The sequence below is a fragment of the Vigna unguiculata genome, chromosome 9 (assembly GCF_004118075.2).
Source record: "Vigna unguiculata cultivar IT97K-499-35 chromosome 9, ASM411807v1, whole genome shotgun sequence".
NCBI classification, from domain to species: Eukaryota; Viridiplantae; Streptophyta; class Magnoliopsida; order Fabales; family Fabaceae; genus Vigna; species Vigna unguiculata.
In genome coordinates this window covers 36,647,041-36,665,403 of record NC_040287.1, presented here as the reverse complement: position 1 = coordinate 36,665,403, position 18,363 = coordinate 36,647,041, and the positions used below count along the sequence as shown (strand labels likewise).

The window sequence follows — 18,363 nt, the reverse complement described above, 5'->3', positions numbered from 1 at the left end:
TCTAGTTAGATTAGACTAATTTAATCGTAAACCAAACATTATCTGTTTAATTTTGAGTGGCAAGCCTAATAATAGCTAAATCCGATAATCAACAATTGAAATCTTAACAGGTTAATTGGATTAAACTTCATATCGACAATCATAAAGATAACTAAAGAAGTAATCTTTTGTTTTTTGGTTTGCAAGTCAGAAAAAAAAGTTAAAAGTAATTATATGGATTACTATATTATTAGTACTTTATTAATTTTATTAATGATTAATATTAATAAACAAATAATTAGTTCTTTACTAAAATATCTTTATATATATTTTTATTTTTCTAATTTCCAAAATTCAAATTTAAGTATTTTTTTTCGTGGAACAAGTCCAATTTAACAGTATATGAAAATATTACATTTTATTTTAATTTTTATAAGAAAAACTCCTTAGTTTACATTTTTACATTTAATAAAAAATGTAATTGTAGTTTCATGTTAAATACTATACCATACAATTTTTAAATTTTGGGAATCAGAATTAAATAATTATCTTATTAAACCTAAAACAGAAAACTATAATAACGAGTTTAGAGATCAACTGGATTTTTAAATAAAAAAATAATTATTTATGTTACTTATCGTTAAAACGAACAAATAACACCTCTAATCTCAACTATTTAACTCAAAGACATGTTATTTATTTATTTATTTTTCATTTCTCCCTTACAAATTCCCTCATTTTTTTCCTCTTTTACATTAAAATGCAAAAGAAAGGAGGACGGAGAAAGTAAAAAAAGAAAAGAAAAAATAGAAGAACAAGAACAAGAAAAATATCAGTGAAAAGGACAAAACCCTCAGCAAAACCCTTTCTTGAACTGTGACCGGTGAAAGCCCTAACTCTGGAATTTGGTGGATGGCTGCAATGGCTTCTCGTTATAGATCTATTTCGCAACCAGCATTGTCCTTTATCAAATCCACCATCACAAAACCAGCTTCCAAGCCCACAGCCTCAGCTTTTCTTCTCAAAACTCGTTCTCCGGTTACGGCCAGGCAAGTCCGTTTCCCCTATGAAGTGATCCTTTTTCTTTGACCCAATTGGATTTTATGTTTATTCTGCGTTTTTTTTTTTGTTCAGGCGGGTGGGTGGGGAGCTCGGTTGCGTGCAGTCGCTGCTTCCGCTGCACTCGGCGGTGTCCTCGGCGCGCCTCACTTCTTGTCTAGGCATCGATTCGAGTAGGTCGAGGTCGTTGTCCCAGGGTATGCTCTGCAGTGCCAACCCCGGAGTTTGATTTCTCCAATTCTTTTTTACCCCTTTTTTCTCTGTAAGCTTCATTGCTACTTCCCCTCTTTTCTTAATGCCATCTTCCCAATCAAACTAAGGCATACTGAATTTTTCTCACACTAACCGCATTCTCATTTCGTGGAGTTCCAATTTCCAAATCCCTATTTATCATGCATCGTAGAGTCTCAGTGCTTGTTTCATTCTGTTCATGATTAGGCAACTTGTTGTGTCTCTATTTTAGCAAAACAAGAGGAAGTTGCTATCAGGTTGTTTTTAACCAATACAAGATTGCAGTTTTGCTTTGAAAGTGGCCTGTGAGCTATTGTTAATCAGATGTCATCGTAAACAACTGATAATCTGCGGAGAATAAAAAACTAAATAATACTGACGCACTCTTGTGTCAGAGGCTCCTCTCTATGTGAAGGAATGGGGGGTGTCATTGTACGCAGCCTTAACCTCGCATATTCATTGTCCTGTATAAGATTGTAGTTTTGCCTAGGGAGCGGCCTCAAAACTACTGTGTCCACATTCATATTGAAGAACAGATAGGAAAGTAAATAAAATGAAGTTTAGCGGCATTAAAACAGTAGAGCAATGAAATTTATATTTGGTGGAGAATATCATCACTTTACATTGTGATAGTTCATTCTATGTCATTGTTCATAATGTTTTTGTGATTTTCTTTTATTATTTTCTCACTGATTCACACTGTGTAGCACTTGGTTTGCAGTATAGTTGTAGCATTAAGGCTGTGTTTAAATTGGAGTTTATAAACTTTATTTTAAATGAGCATTGTTTTCTAAAATTGATTTTGGTTAAAATGGGGAATTGGGTGAATGGATTTATGTGAGTTTGAGTGTGTGTTTGGTTCTGTGTCAAATTGATGTAGAATCGATTAGAATTGATTTTCTAACACAGAATCACTACGTGTTTGGTTTCCAAAGTCAATTGAAGAGTAAAAAATTCACGTTGAATGAGAAGCAACTAATTATTACTTCTGCGTTGGAGAATTGATTCAGCTGGAATCAATTCTCTAACGCTGAACCAAACACACCCTAAATGAACTCACAAAACTGATTTTAAAGTGAAGTGATTTATGTTTGACTTTTATTCTAAAAGCTAGTTAGTAGTAAAACTCTTAAAGTATTTTTATCCAACACAAAAGCTTTCTAAAGTTACCTCAACTCAATTAATGTTGGTCCCGTAATCAACAACTTGAAGTCAGACTAAACATATGAACATTTTTGTAAAATTACATCAGTTGTTATTTCAACATGATTTTGGATGATTTAATATGAATCCGAATGTGCACTATATTTGGAAACATTTATTTGGCAAATGACTTTTATGACGAATGTTGTCTTGATAGTGTTGATCAGAAGTCACTTTGAGATCTATATTTGCTATAAAGGATATTATTTTTGTTTGATATTATTGAAACAGTAAGATAATATCAATTTAAGAAGAATTTTTTATCAATACACCAAAGCCATATTTTACTCAATGCAAAAGCAGCAAAATGTTGCTTCCAGGTTGAGGGGCTCAAAAGACTCAAGAAGTTTGGGTTCTGAATTTGTCAAATGATCTTTAGATCTTTTCATGCAAAACATATCCTATAACCTGAGCTGTGGCCTCTCCAACACAAAAACAAACACTCCATAAGTTGTTTGTGCTTTGTTGACTGTCACTTTCAAAGGTCATGCATATGAACCTGGAAAGCCGTTGATTTATCCATTGCAAATTATTGCACACATGTTCACCACCAAGTTGCCATTCCAAATCCCCTCACTGTTTCTCTTGAATTTGAGTAGGAACCGATTACTTAGGTTGTATAATTAAGGATATGATCTGTACCTAAATGATATCAAGGTACGTACAACAGACCACATTTGAAGCAATAAAATATTTTTTGTTAAACGAAGATCTGAGCTTTTGATTCATATTATTGCATTTTATTCTTCCTATCTAGAAAGTCATAAGTATACATAGTGGATTATCCATATTATTGGGTAGAACTTCTGTACGTAGCAACTCATCGTAGTGAAACCTTTCTGCCATTTCAAAGGCGTCGTTTGTATTTCATTTTTTATAGTTCACACTAAATAAAGAACTGCTCAGTACAGTTACCAACCAACCTTGGGAAGGAAAACACTGAAATTCTATAGTGGGGCTGCTACACTGCGATTAGGTTAGGTATTGAATTGTATGAACTAAAAAAATTATATTATACATGTTAGTTTATAAATGTTTAAATATTAAAACCCAAATTAGAGAATTAAAAAATGGTAAAATAGAGAAGACACTGTAGAGAAAGATGAATCTTGAATAACCTGTTTCAGAATGTAGAATATACTGCAACAAAAGGGTAATCAAATTAGAGAGAATAAAGGGACACAACAATAACTGAGGGCTGAGAGAACATACGACAGACTGGAACAGAAGACCACTTAGATCAAGGTGTGGCCAGAGAACACTTATGGTTTTACTAAAATTCTGATTTCCACAAGAGTGAGGGGAGATTGCAACTCTCCCTCCCTCCAAATGACATGAGTCATTGCTATTTAGTACATGTTAGTTAAAGGTCTTAGTTAATTGTTAGATTCAGTTAGTTTTTTGTAATTAGGGGATTGGACAATACGGAGTAAGGCATGCTGTTGGTTATAAATGGGACGGAGGATCCAGAGAAAGGGTATCCTTTCAATTGAGAAGGGTTAGGGCCTTTGGACACTGGAAAGTGCAGACTGCCAAATCTCTGTGAGCGTGATCATACTAAATTCAGGGGACTTTTCTCATTTTCTCTATAATTCTGACCCTGTTTCTGTCATACACAATCACACTTTTCCTAAGCGTTCTCTGAATAAACAACTTAGGTGACATCAACGCTATGCTTGAAATTCATTAGTTTCATCCATGTGATGTGATAAATAGCATTTGGAAACCCATTCAAAAGTAAGAAATGGTATTTGGAACGTAGAAGCTAAAAACTATTAAGTTCTCAGTAAGTGTGTAAAACCACATCTGGGATGTGAACAAAATAATTCATCTGGGATGTAAAACCAAAGGATGCAACACTTAATTGTATATATTCCCGCTCAATTTCTGGCTGCCTGCTGCTTCCTTGTACGTTTATTACCTTCAAGCTTCAGCCTTTTTTCACAGCCATTTTTTCACGAACTGCGAGGCTTTGTAGTTTTGCTGTGGTACTGTTTATGTTAAACGTCCCTTGCTTTACTGAGTTATTATTCTATTCCTGTGCTTACGTATTATTCTTTTCAAATTTTCTCAGAAATGGGTCTCAGCACCCCGCGATAAGAGGTTTTGAAGACTATATTATTGATGGGCAGATTAGAGACATTATTTGCTTTGCAGGGATGCTCTACATGTTAACTGTTTTCAAGTTTTCTAGACACTTCACTATATCAAGTATATTGGGAGAATCCTTTGAACTTCTTGTGTCTGTTGCAACGGTTCCCATAAAATGTTTGATCATTCCAGTGCAAATTGTATCAGATCAACCTATGCCAACCTCAGTTGGTGAATAAAAAACAAAAAAATTTCTGATTCACCTGGTCATCATTTCTGCTCATGCATGTTCCTGAACTTGTTAGCAATAGCATTAGAATCAGTGCATTCACTTCCCTCATCAATAATAAGTGCAGTTCAGGGTTGATTAATTGAGATAAAGCGTGTGTGTATGATGATGATATGTATGTATGTGAGAACCGACGTTTGAGAAGTGGAGTTAGAAAATTATGTTGAGTATAGCTATTTGGGGACATGATGTGCAGGTAAATAAAGTGAAGTGTAGACAAACAATGACATGTCTCCATCTTCTGTGATAACAGCCTTGACGAAAGAGACTATGTCTCCGTCAGAACCATACATGAGCATGTGAGAGCCTCACTCCTTCGTACCTCGTAGCCTCTACTACTTTATTTATCCAAAATGCCTAATAATACACGCAACTCTTGTCACTTTACTTTCCTATGTTTTTTCTTTTCAACACTTTAATATAATGATTACAGAGGAGCGCTTAAGGGTAGAGTTGGGTTTTAGTTAACTTAATTACACGTAAAAATGTGAACTTAATTCAGAGAGTTAATTATCGTCATTATAATTCAGTGTGTAGAAAATTCTTATTAACAGATACTTAATGAACAAATGTTGAATCAAGTTTTTTATTTTACTACGGACACTCTAAGCAAGAATATTAAATGTTCCTAAACTACACAAAACACAATTTTTTATCCTCCTAACGTGTCTTCTGATATTCTTGTTTATTTAATGCATTAGATATTTGTTGAAGCAATATGGAGGGTGTTGTGGTTATTATGAAAGAGAGCATAGAATAAAGTATCGATGAACATGGCAAATACTACCCCATGCTCATGCAGTTGAACAGTATTATTTTTTGTTGGAAGACTTTCAGATTTAAATGCCACTATGCGTATGGTATGGTATGGCATGGCATGGCATGGCATGTAGCTAGCCATGATCTTAATATTCTAAATAGTAAATATTCAAGCAACTTCTTGTTGTTTCTGCATGAAGCTTGGTCAAAGATGTGTATGGCTTAGCTAAGGAGACATCAATATCTAACCTTACTTTTTTTTATTTACAAAATATGGCCTTCTCATTTATTTATATTATCACATTTAAGAACGCTCATTTATTTATACCATATTCAATATTTTATTTAACCAACCTTTTATATCAAAATCTGTCCAAATCATAGGTTAAATTTGGGCTAGTATAAATTTTGAATGAAAAATATAAATTTTGAATTACGTATAATCAAGTCTCATTTTTTTTTTCTCTAATTTTTACATTATGAGTGTGAGAGAAGAAGAAAAATCCTAGTTTCATTAGGTTGGGCTTGTGTGGGAGGTGAGGTCCAGACACGTGAATAATTTGTTTTTGACCCGTTAAGATTAAAAAAAAAATACCCTCAACAGTAACAAACATACACACCAAAATCCTAGAGTATTATAGGGCAAAAAAACTCAGTTGTTATTTTTTTATTGATTTCTCCAGTTAACAACTGACTTAGTTTTTCATGAAAATGGCTTGTCAAAGAATCTTTATCAGAGCTACTATTACTTTAATTGCACAATTAATTAACTAACCAATCATATAAGCTTATCTAATTCACAAAATTATTCTCACTAAGTTATTGCAATTTCGTTTTTGCTCCATTTTAAAATGTTTCATGAGAAATGAAGTTCAGAATGCATGAGGAAGAAAAAAAAAATTCCGAATTCAATCTGAGCAAAGAGACAATCGAAAACAACATACGTGGTGGCCTTAAATAAATGCATGAAGGTAGTGTGAGTGAAGAGGACCTTTTTTTTGGAGGGTTGAGTCCTGTGACTACGTATTTGCCATAGAAGTATACGTATAGTAGAGTGTATGGATACATCACTCATTGGTATGGTGATCTTGTTCAGTGTCATGTGACCACCGCAATCTTAGCTTCCTCTCAGTCTAATAATGCACTGCTAATTAATTTAATATAGTCGAGCTTTTGTTTATAAATAAGATTGGGGTAAATTAAATAACCCTCTTCTTCCCTTTTCTTTTTTGCTTTATTCTCTGCATATTCTTTTGAGACTTTTTATAATATATTGACTGAACAAAACACGCAACCTACAATTTCAAGCAAAAGAAAAAGGAAAAAAAAAAAAAAAGAAGAGAAGAAGATTCATATTTAGCTATTGAAATGAGTAATATAATAACACAGTATACAATGCAATTAACATTAATGGGAAGACGTTATCTTGATAAAGTAATGTTGTATTATATAATAGTCCTCTGGATTTGTGTTGTCTGAGGTCGTACATACACTCCCACAATTATATAAAATGCATTCATGAAAATTCTTTTTTCTCGATTTCATTACTTACCCAATCACCTAATTAGTTCAAAATAGATGGATCACATGGGAGTGATGGGGGTGGAGAAATGGCTGTGAAGTTTCCTTTTTCCATCTTCTGTCACATGCATTACGAACTGGGTTCAGACCAAGCAAGAACAAATTCCTTCACGTGCATCACAATTCAACCTATTATACTTCAACCACTCACACACACTCTTAACAACAAAACCAACTTTTACTCTTACATTTTTATTTACTATTGCAGTGTGTGATGATGGTTCATTCACATATCTATCTCATGTCTGTTTAGTGTTTCACAGAGGGAACCTTTTTCACTTCTTCCCATGTTAGTTCTCTGTATAATTGTTTTTCATCAATCTTATAGAGATTTTCTTCTTGTTTAATCCACTACTTCTCTTCTAACGTATGTTTTATCTTACACATTAGTTAATAAGTGCAATGCTTTTTCAAATAATTAATATTTGTAAAACGTATGGAATACCTTGCAAGTTTAGATTTAAATACCTTGGTTATCGATTATAATTCTAAAAATCTGTTGATGTAACTGAGAGTGAGCTGATTTGATCAATCAATTCAGTAAAATCAGTCTATGAAAGAGATTTTTGCTTAGTGTTTTCATATTTTTTGATTGAAGTTATTATTGCTATTCTAAGAAAAATTAAGTTAAGCTTATAGAATCGGAATATTGGCGTTCACCGTGAAGACTGATAGTTCCCCTTCAACTTTCTTTGCCCTCGACTGGGGGGTTTGTTCCGGTACACCCAATAAGTCTCACATCATTGAGGAGTTAAGGTCAAACACAATTTAAATATTCCTACTTCTCTCCACCCTCCAAGATGTTTTTTAAGAACAAAACTATGACGGAGCTTCACACTGTTTCAAAATAGACAATACCTCGATAATACTCTTCTATTATCATACCAATAAAATGACCTTATTTGCAATAGAATAGAATTATACTAAATATTTTACATTAGAAATACTTATTTATATAACACCACATTAATAAATGCGAGTGAACCACATTATTCGTAAAAAAGAAGAAAAAACTAGAAAATGAACTAATTGTTGAATATTCTCAAACCTTATAATGTAACTCGGGATTCTTAGTTTGGTGGGGCGTCATTTTGATGAAGTTTTCAATGGAGTTTTGACCTTTGGAATCATCATTGACTCTAACAAGTACTATTAGGATTACAACTTATTTGGTACATACCATAACTATTGGAAAAAAAAAAAACATTTAATCATTCTCACAAGACAAATCTTATGTATAACAATAACTATAGTTCTAGTCAAAAAATTATAAACCGGGATGATTTAAAGAAGACAAAGAGAAAATAAATATACATGAATTATAATTTTAACAGTAATTAGTTCGATATGATGATATAATATAGGTATATAAAAAATAACTGGCAGCAATAAATAACAATTATACTGAAAGATTTATTTGAAAAAAGACACTGGCAAAATAGGAGAAAGGAACATTTACCAAAAAATGAAAATTTTATGCTGACGACTCAGAAACATGACTGGTGCATAGATTTGCCACCAATAATGCCCTGACATGAATGGATGCGAGATCGATGTATTTGCAAATTGCATGCGATTTTTATCATTCACCTATTACTAAAATGTCGTCACATCTTCTTTTTCTTTGTTTTTTATTCAATTTTTTTTATTTAATTTGCAACTTCTATGTCATTCTAATGCTTATCCTCCTTTAATCACATGAAATATAGAGCACACAAACAATATATTATTTATTTTTTTGCTGTTTTTCCTCTACATTACAAACTTAGGAGGTTTCGTACCGTACAGTGGTAGCTCAAGTATTTAATTGCTTGGACATTGTTAACAGTGTGCCGGAAAATTGAGTTAGACTTTCTTAAAGTGGTCCATAGAAAAGCAACTCTTATTACCTACTAGTAGTATTAAACACTTCAATTAATTTTTCTTCAAATACCAGTCTTATTTACAAACATAGTACAAACTGTGCTTAAACATAAAAGACACAAAAAGTATTAAGTTATAGTTCAATATTATTATTTCTATTGATATATATTACCCAACTATAACATAGTTTAAAGAGAAAAAAGATATGAATTGGGGAAATTCTGAGTTTTGGGAGTTTTCAAGTCTGTCAAAATGACTTGAAGAAACATGAGAGCAGTCTACATATAGCATAAAGTGAAAAATTTGAAATTACAGAAAAAGAAAAGAAATAAAATAAATCCCTAGAAAAATTAGGTAGGAAATTAAGGTAGCTACAAAATACCCGAAGCTCGGCTCCACCGGAACTTTCCTAGTCTAGCAGGAGATTAGATGAGGTGTGTGAAGTGGGAGCCCATTGCTGGTGGATCAAGTAATCCTCACCGTTGGATGGAACATCGAACATCATGTTCTGCTGATGTTGCAGATGGAGCAACTGCTGCTGCTGGACCCTCACCATTTCCTTCTGCCGTCGCAGCTCCAACACTTTCCGGTGAGAGTTCGAGTGTTTTGTCAGCACAAAAGTTGGGCTTGCGGCGGGCCTGTACTCCGGCACCAGCCTGCCGGACTTGTACCTCACGCCGCATGCATTGCAAAGTGTTTTCGGGCCCATGGGACCGGTTCGCCACTGTGGCGTTTTGTCCGTTGCGCAATGCAGACATTTCCGGCCCTCGCTGCTGCCGTCGCTCACATCCCTCCTCCGCGGGGCCACCTTCTTACCGGTGTCTGAATGAGAAGACTCCGAAGACATGGTGTTGTTCGGAGAGAGGACGACCAGTCGAGAGGACCAATTGCATGGGGGCCCACGACTCCGCTTACTCCTCGCCTTGCCCCGAACTGATACTTGCGGGTTGAACACACCCGGGTTCGGCTCTCGTGTTTCCGATGCGGTGTCCTTTTGCACTCCGGCACCGGATATCAGCTGCAGCTTCTGTAAATCCTCACTGGAAAACGACTCCTCCGCGAATTTCGACAGCCATTCCAATTCAGCAAGATCATCATACTGTGCGCGCACACACACACACAGAGTTGATTAATTAATTTTTTTATTTTAAAAAAATATAATATCAGTGAAAGAAAACGAAATTGCAACATTAACAAAAGCGAAAAAGAAGTATGTAATAAGGACAAGAATTTGTTGTATTGATTGGACGTGGCATGAGAATTGGGAAAAAGAAATAATTAAATTTAGTAAATTTAAAATTTTTGGGTGTAGAAGTTACACATAGGCAGCAATTGCATTTGTTAGCATAACACATGTATAGAGTTTAGAGACACGTGTGTACCGGGACGGAGAGGTCACCGGAGAAATGACCGTCGGCGGCTGAGAAATTGGAGTTGTTGGTGGTGCTGTCGAGGTTGGTTACGGCGGAAGAGTGGTCAGTGGGGAGAGAGTCAAAGGTGGCGTCGACAAGGGGGGCCTCGTCGCTGTTGGAGAAGTCGAAGAAGTCTTCGACGATGAAGTGGTCGGTGGTGGAGGCGTTGGTGTTGGAGGCAGTTATGTTGTCGGAGGGGAATTGAGGGTAGAAGGAGTTCTGGAAGAACTCTTGTGCTTCCATGGCTTCTGGTTGTTGTGGTGGGTTGAAAGAAAATTATGAAGAAGGTGAAGTGAGAAAGTATAGGGAGTTGGAGACACAAAGTGTGACAAAGTTGTGGTTTTGAGTGGTGAGAGAGAAAAGCAGAAGAGGGTTTATTTGCGTTTAAAGGGGACAAACGGACACCTATATGGGACTACTCTTTTTTTTTAATTATTTATTATTATTTTTCCTTTTGCCAATGTAAAAAAAAAAAAAAAAAAAGTCTCCTGTCCTAAAAATAATAAAGCGTAAAATATAAATAATAAGAGGCTTTAATTGAGTTAAAAGAAACTGCAAGAATTTGTGATTCAAGTTACTTTGGTTATTTGGTATTACCTTTTCTTTTTCTTTTGAACTCAGTTTTGGTTTTCTAAGTTTTCTCTCTGCTTTTCTTAGTGTAGGGTTCTTCTCTATCTCTTCTTGCGTTACTCTTACATAACAGAAAAAAATAATAATAATGAAAGAATATACCAAAATTTGTGTTTTAAAATTTAAAATGTTATATATATAGATCATGTTTCAAAGTTTACTATACAGGAACAGTGATAATTTTTTGAGATCACATATAATAAGTCTTGAATTTAGTGAAATGAGTAGCTGATAAAGTACTTAAGATCATGAATGGTTAGAATATATTCAGAAATGGGATATTTACAGTGAATGAGACTGCACTCACGAGCATCCGCTGTAGACTTAAGAAAAAGACGTCTAATAACCTTAATCGATATTTGTAAGAATATACATGTGTCAAAATGTGTAATATATATAACATCTTTTATTATATTTACCAAACTAATTAAGTACAAAGTGCTGTTAACATTAAATTAACTGTGATATTTTAATAACTCAATATCAATTAAATATGCAACATATAATAATAAAGAAAATGTTAATTGTGATTCCTAACACATTATAAAAAAAGTAGAAGAGTTAAAGTGTAGAGTGAGGGCTAGGTTTGAAGATGGAGAGCTAGTTAATTAAATATGGTAAAGGGATATAGTTGTCACTTTAGTTTGCTTCAAACGAAACCCATTTGAGAGTGATAGAGGAAGTTTATAGCTAAGGTAGAACATTAACCTCATTTGCCAGCCTTTTCTTTTTGAATTTTCTTTGTTTCTTGGGAACTGGGTTTCTTTATTATTATTATTATTATTATTATTTTTCATTAATTTTTTCAGATGCTCGTCTCCTCACATACATACTAATATATTTTGTGAATTAAGTAATTATTATTTATTTATAACATTAATGAAGTGTTGTTTTACACAGAAGAATCCTATAAGACAAGAAAATTATTATGTGGTCCACAATATCATTTATCTTAGCAGTCAATTTTCAAGTGATAAGCAGCCACGTTCCTTGATTTGCGAGAATAAGTTAATAAAAGGTTGCTACATGTCATAAATATTCTCTCGTAAGAATCTCTTCTTCTATGTGCATGTCAATGAATCTTGTTTCTCTTTTAACCTTGCATTGCTAGGGTTCACCAACAAAATACATTCATTTGTTAAATTAACAAATACAAGTAAAGTTTATAATAGATCAGGAGAAAACAAAATTATTAGTATTATTCTTTTTTTGACAAACTTTAGTAATTAAACAAATCTAAAGTATATCGCTGTATTAAGCACAAGTTACAATACATGGACAGGGATAAACAACTTTTTAATCATTTGACTGCTTCACAATGAAAAGTAAATTAGTGCATAACTATTGTTTCTAAACATATTAAATTTTTTTTTTTCTCTCTTCCTCCAACCTTACTGGCAGATCTATCTTCATAATGTTTAAAGTTTCAATTTTGATCTTGGGACATGGTTTTTCAGTTAAGATTTCGGCAAGTCCCAAGATTAATATTGTGGGATATTATGAAACAATTTAATTAAACACTCGGTGGTAGAAGAAACAATTCCATGTAAGTGTAGAGAGAACATGTGCTCTCCCTCAATTCAATTGTCTTTATACGTTTGAATTTAATTGCTTTTTTAACATCCTTTTAGTTATCTTAATTTTGTAAGGTAAATTACATTTTTTCTCTATGTAATTTTTCATCCATTACTAAAAAAACTAGTATTTTATGCCAATTTTATTTTGATTTTTTTTAAGATATATTTACAAATTTTGTTATGAAAAAGAATTACAAGAAATTATTACAAATTTTTTTTGTAAAATATTCTGTATAAAACACTTTTTACAACAAATTTTGTAAAAAATACCTACAAATTTTATAATTTTGTAAGAAATAATTATTTACAAAGAAAATACTTGTCAATTAAATTTTTTATAAAAAATGACAGAATTTTTTTTTCTTATAAATTATTTTAACAAATTTATAAAAAGAATATCATGTAATACGAAAATTTTTAATAATGATTATTTTTTTTAAATATATATTTTAATACCGTTTCTAACGAGAAATAAGATACAATGCTACTTATCACACCGATGTAAAGATGAGCTTTTGACTTCTATTGTCACCAAAAAATTATGCTTCGGTTCAGAAAAGAAATACTCAACAATTCTAACATTGTTTACCAATGTTTTTACGTTTATTTATTTTATCAAATTCTTTTATTTTCCGCAATGTGTAGTATTGATGTAGTGTTTGTACATATACTTTATCTATTCTTGCACTGGAAAAAAAAATGTACCTGTTTTGTTTAGTCTCTTTATGTTTTTCTCTTTTGGTTAGTTTTAATCTTAAATTAATTCTATGATATTTTATTTTTCCTACCACTGACTATTCTTTAAAAGCTATAAATGGTTAAAACTATTGCTAACAAATATAAATTAATCATAGATTAAAAAAAATTGTCAAGTCGTCTATACGTAATCAAATAAAATTTAATTTTAATTTAATATGAGACACAAATATCTTTTTACATTTTCTTATTAATATAGGAAATTTATGATTGTTTTTTATTATAAAGTTTTTTTTTAATATCAGACAAGAAACTTTCACATAAATTTGTTAAAAGAAATGTGAAATTATTAAGAGAAAAGAGAAACAAAAAATATGAAAAAGCAAACCAAATTTATGTAAAAGAAAATACAAAATAAATCTTTAAAAAATTAAAAAAATTATTACGAAAAATTAAATCATATTTTATAAGCAGTTCGTATGTATATAAATAAAAAATCCTATATTTATGATTTCAATATTAAATAGAATTTGTTATAAACTTTAATTTTGACAAATTATTGACCATTTTTCAACACTTTCTATTCAATTGGTTAATTTATTAATCTTCCCTTTAAAACCAAATTCACTTTTATAAGTTTTATAATAAAATAATCAGGTTAAGTTTGTTAGATATTATTGACCATTTTTCAAACACTTACAATTCAATTGGTTAATTTAAATTTTTTCAAAATACACTAATTTTAACTTTTACTCAAAATTAAAGACCAAAAATGTATTTAATATTATTTATCATAGTAATAATAATATTATTTTATTTTTTATTATCATGTAAAAGAATTACCATACAATGTTTTCCCTAATAATAAAATAATCAGGTTTGTGTTTTATCCAATACACTGAATAAATTTCTTATTTCCAACTTTTATTTTTACTTGATTCAACCATACGATTTCAAGACTGTAGAAGTATATTAAATAATATTTGTTGAAAGAAAATAAAAACGAAGAGGGGAAGGAAGACATGCATGTGATATAGATGTAGTGAATAAATTCTGGTGTTCTCTGCCACGTGGCATCCACCGACAAGTAAAAGAGTGCGAATAACTGTGAATTTATCATGACGACAATCCCTATGCAGCCACAAGTTCTAATCTCGTAGAAATTAATGAATAATGGATAAGGTTGTGGTCTTAATACTTTATTGCTTCAATTATAAGAAATTTTTCATAATTGAACAAACATAGTATTTTGTATATCCAGTAGGCTACTTACATTAGTTTAACTTATTAAATTCAAGGATAAACATGTAAAAAGTAATTCAAATTTCAATTCAAATAAATAAATAGAAAATACTAATCAGTATTTGTATTTGTTAAATATAATTAATAAAGAGAAAAATATCATTCGAAATCTTTAAGTAATATTTTTCTTGAAATTTTGAAGGTTGAAAGGAAAGAAAGAAATAATATCTTACTTGAAATATCTCTTTATAGGAGTGAAGAACGTTTGAAAGGTATAGTTTTTAATTTTTTTTAATTATGATGTACAAATACAATATGTATCAAATATGATATATATATTTTGATAGTTTATTTCAAAAATATTAGAATACTATATGTGAAATATGTATATTGAAAAATGAATAATAATTCTAAAAAACGTGATAAATATAACATTGTTATTGTTTTAATTCAAATTAAAATTATATATATTAAAGTTGTTTACATAAAAAATTATAAACTATTATTATTATTATTATTATAAAAGTATTACTGATATATAAATTAAATATTTCATTAATAAATACCACTAAAGTATTATAAAGTATCAGATAAGAATATGTGTCGAAACATATATGTGACCCAAATTGATGTATCGTTGCATCATAGATTTCTAGTAACATTAAAATATATTTATTTTATTATTTAATTCATATTTTAATTGTTTTTCGTTTGTAAATTTTTAGATTTTTAACACTATATTTTGTTATTTTTTATTAATTTTTATTACTTTTAATTGTATTTTAATTTTTAGAAAAAATAAAATATAATTAAATAAAATATTACACGTAATTGTATCATATTTATGAATATTTTTATCTTTTAAATAAAGTAAAACTGTATTAATAATTATTAAATCAAAATTTATTTAATATCACAATTAATTATAAATTTTTATAAAATGTGATACGAATTTAGCAAGATCTAAATAAATAATATATAATTGTGAATTACTATATGTAATATCATTACAAAATAATAATCTTTATAAAAGTTAGGGAGAAATGATGATTTTCATTCCTGTGAATTATTGCTATAATTATAGTTAATAATTTCATTATAATAATAATTTACATTCATTAGTTATAGGAAAAGTAAAAATCAATTTACCTATACGTATTGTTTCTTTGTAATATTTGTTTCATAATTAAAGGTACACAAGAATTATTTTGAATATGCGCTTCATATATATATATATATATATATATATATATATATATATATATATATATATATATATATATATATATATATATATATATATATATATATACTAAATGGTATAACTAAGTTGAATATTTTGTGGATATTTATAATTTAGTTTCTTATAACTCATTTGAAATTAAAATGTATTTACAAATCACTTTTGTATGATTTAAAATTATAGAATTAACAACTACTAAAAAATAAAGTACATATTATAAAACATATAGTAAACATAATTACTAAGTTAGAAACATGATTTAGTAAAGATCGTCATGAAAAATATGAAATCAAATCTTAGTATTGTTTCTCATGATATAGTTATTGTTTAATAAAATTATTAGACCATTAGGATGAATGTTGTATATATACATTAGTAAGATGATATTATACTAGGTATTATATAATAAATTATTAGTTATTTATTTGAATAGTGCATTAAATTGTTAGCGGTGGATGTAATATTTATAATAATTAAATTATTATAATTATTATAAGAAGGAGAAGTAGTGTATGAGAAGCATGCAGACTATATTAACCTTTAAGTCTGACCCATACCTAACGTGACTTATGAGAAAGTGCGTTAAATTTATAAAATAAAGAAGAAGGTGTAAATTTTATTTTAATTTCAAATATTTACATATTTCATTTTTAAGTTAACTTCTCACTCCAAAATTAAAAAGTATAATAAAAATGCGATACATAAGTAATGTGACACATTTTTACTTAAATATTTTATTTTATTTGCATAAATTAATTATACATCACATGTATGTTTACAACTCTGTTAATTATAGAATAGAATTATTTCAATTTAATCCGATTATTTAAGTAATTAAGAAATGAGAAAAAAAAGGACGAAAAGTGTATTAAAAAATCATGGAATTTGTATAAGTAAATAATAACAAAATGGAAAATGATATTTTAATCAACTTTTTTTAGCTACTTTTAATTTATTACTTTAATCACCATTAGATAATTTATTTTGATTATTTTTAATGATGTGATGTAATGATCTAACGATGATTTAAATGGTGAGTTAAAAATGAATTAAAAAAATGGATTAAAATATCATTATGCTAACAAAATAAAACTATAAATTGATCACTTTTGTGGAATTATAGGACACAACGTGATTATGTAAATTCAATAAGAATAATCAAAACTATAAAGAAAACTACACGCACTCTCAGTGGTCTATATATATTTATGAATTTTGATATTTATTTAATTTAAAAAACTTTCAATTATAAGAGTTAAAATTATCATTTGATCAAAATGGTAGACATGTCATGAGCCAATCCGGCTCATACAGGTTAGCTCATCACGAGTTGGGTTGGAAATGAGTGAACCCAATCCGGCTTACTTTATGGTGAACCAGAAATTTTGCAACCCGACTCAATCCACAACGGGTTTGTGGGTTAAGTGGGTTAGCTCACCAATCCACTTAAAAAATTATTTATTTATTACTATTCAAATATTTAAATAAATTTTTAAGTAACCCATGAGATGACAATCTTAGTAAAATCAAGAAGCAATGTTTTGATCATGCTACAACCAATATATGAAGAATTATTTACAAGAAAGTATCTATATAATCTAAGAAAGCATGACTAATATTACAAATTTTCTATCATGTTATTCAACAAAATATAAATAAAAAAACTATATATTTTTTTCATGCTAATTTAGAAAAAAATATTTATAAGATGGTTACTTGAGTAATTTACTATAAAGATTATAGTTAAAAATTAAAGTATCAACATATATAACTTGGCAATCAAATTAATTAAACATTCAAACTATTCAAATATAGTTAAACAACATTCTAGCATTTAAAAATATGAAATTGTGAACAAATATAATAAGAATAGTAAATAATTATTAAAAAAAATTTTTAAAAAAGAAAATTTTAAAAAAATAAAAATAAAATTGTAAAAAAATGTTGGTTGGTTAAGTGGGTCAACCCACCTTCAACCCGGTTCGAACCCGTTTAACCTGTGGATTAGGTGAGCCGAATTGAGTTCAATCCAATTTTTAAAAAATTAAATTTTTTTCAATCCAATTCGACTCAAAACCGTGGTGAGCTAGATTCACTTACAGATGAAACCATTTTTACGTCTCTAGGTAAAATAATCTGATTATACATATTAATAATATAAAGGTATTTAAATTTGAGAGGGATGATTATGATTATTTAAGAGGCGTGGGCACAAGGTGCACGTGATTGAGAAGGATGGGTAGTGTGTCACTCTGTCAGCGAGCATGTGAGTGCTACGCTCGTGTCAAAAGCCAAAACAGACGGTGGTCAATTACACGTGGCAAGAATCTATTTGTCACAACCTTTTTTATACCATCTTTTCTCAATTTTAAATATCCTATACGAGGCTACCATAACGTGAGACCACGTGCCTATCTGCCACGTGAGTTGGGTTAGGATGTTCTTCCCTTTTCCTCATCACACTACTGCTTAAATAATTAATAAATCAATTTCTTTTATTCTAATCAT

The 18,363-nt window shown here is 30.1% G+C and overlaps 2 protein-coding genes across 3 annotated transcripts; one reads left to right on the top strand and one right to left on the bottom strand.

Moving 5' to 3' along the window:
- Window positions 1-764: 764 nt before the first annotated feature.
- Window positions 765-4,825, top strand: LOC114162113. 2 transcript variants are annotated; one of them, XM_028045892.1, is made up of 3 exons: window positions 765-1,028; window positions 1,114-1,235; window positions 4,547-4,825. In XM_028045892.1, the coding sequence occupies exons 1-3, from the start codon at window positions 892-894 to the stop codon at window positions 4,570-4,572; spliced, it is 285 nt and encodes a 94-aa protein (XP_027901693.1). In that variant the 5' UTR covers window positions 765-891; the 3' UTR covers window positions 4,573-4,825. The 2 variants fall into 2 exon arrangements, with proteins under 2 accessions (XP_027901693.1, XP_027901692.1); XM_028045891.1 differs by having other exon boundaries at window positions 1,114-1,300.
- A 4,394-nt stretch (window positions 4,826-9,219) lies between these two features.
- LOC114162690 (GATA transcription factor 12) lies at window positions 9,220-10,828 on the bottom strand. Its single transcript, XM_028046647.1, is given in 3 exon segments — window positions 9,220-9,512; window positions 9,515-10,154; window positions 10,438-10,828. Coding segments are annotated over 3 exon segments (945 nt in total). The 5' UTR covers window positions 10,711-10,828; the 3' UTR covers window positions 9,220-9,480.
- Between the last annotated feature and the right edge of the window lie 7,535 nt (window positions 10,829-18,363).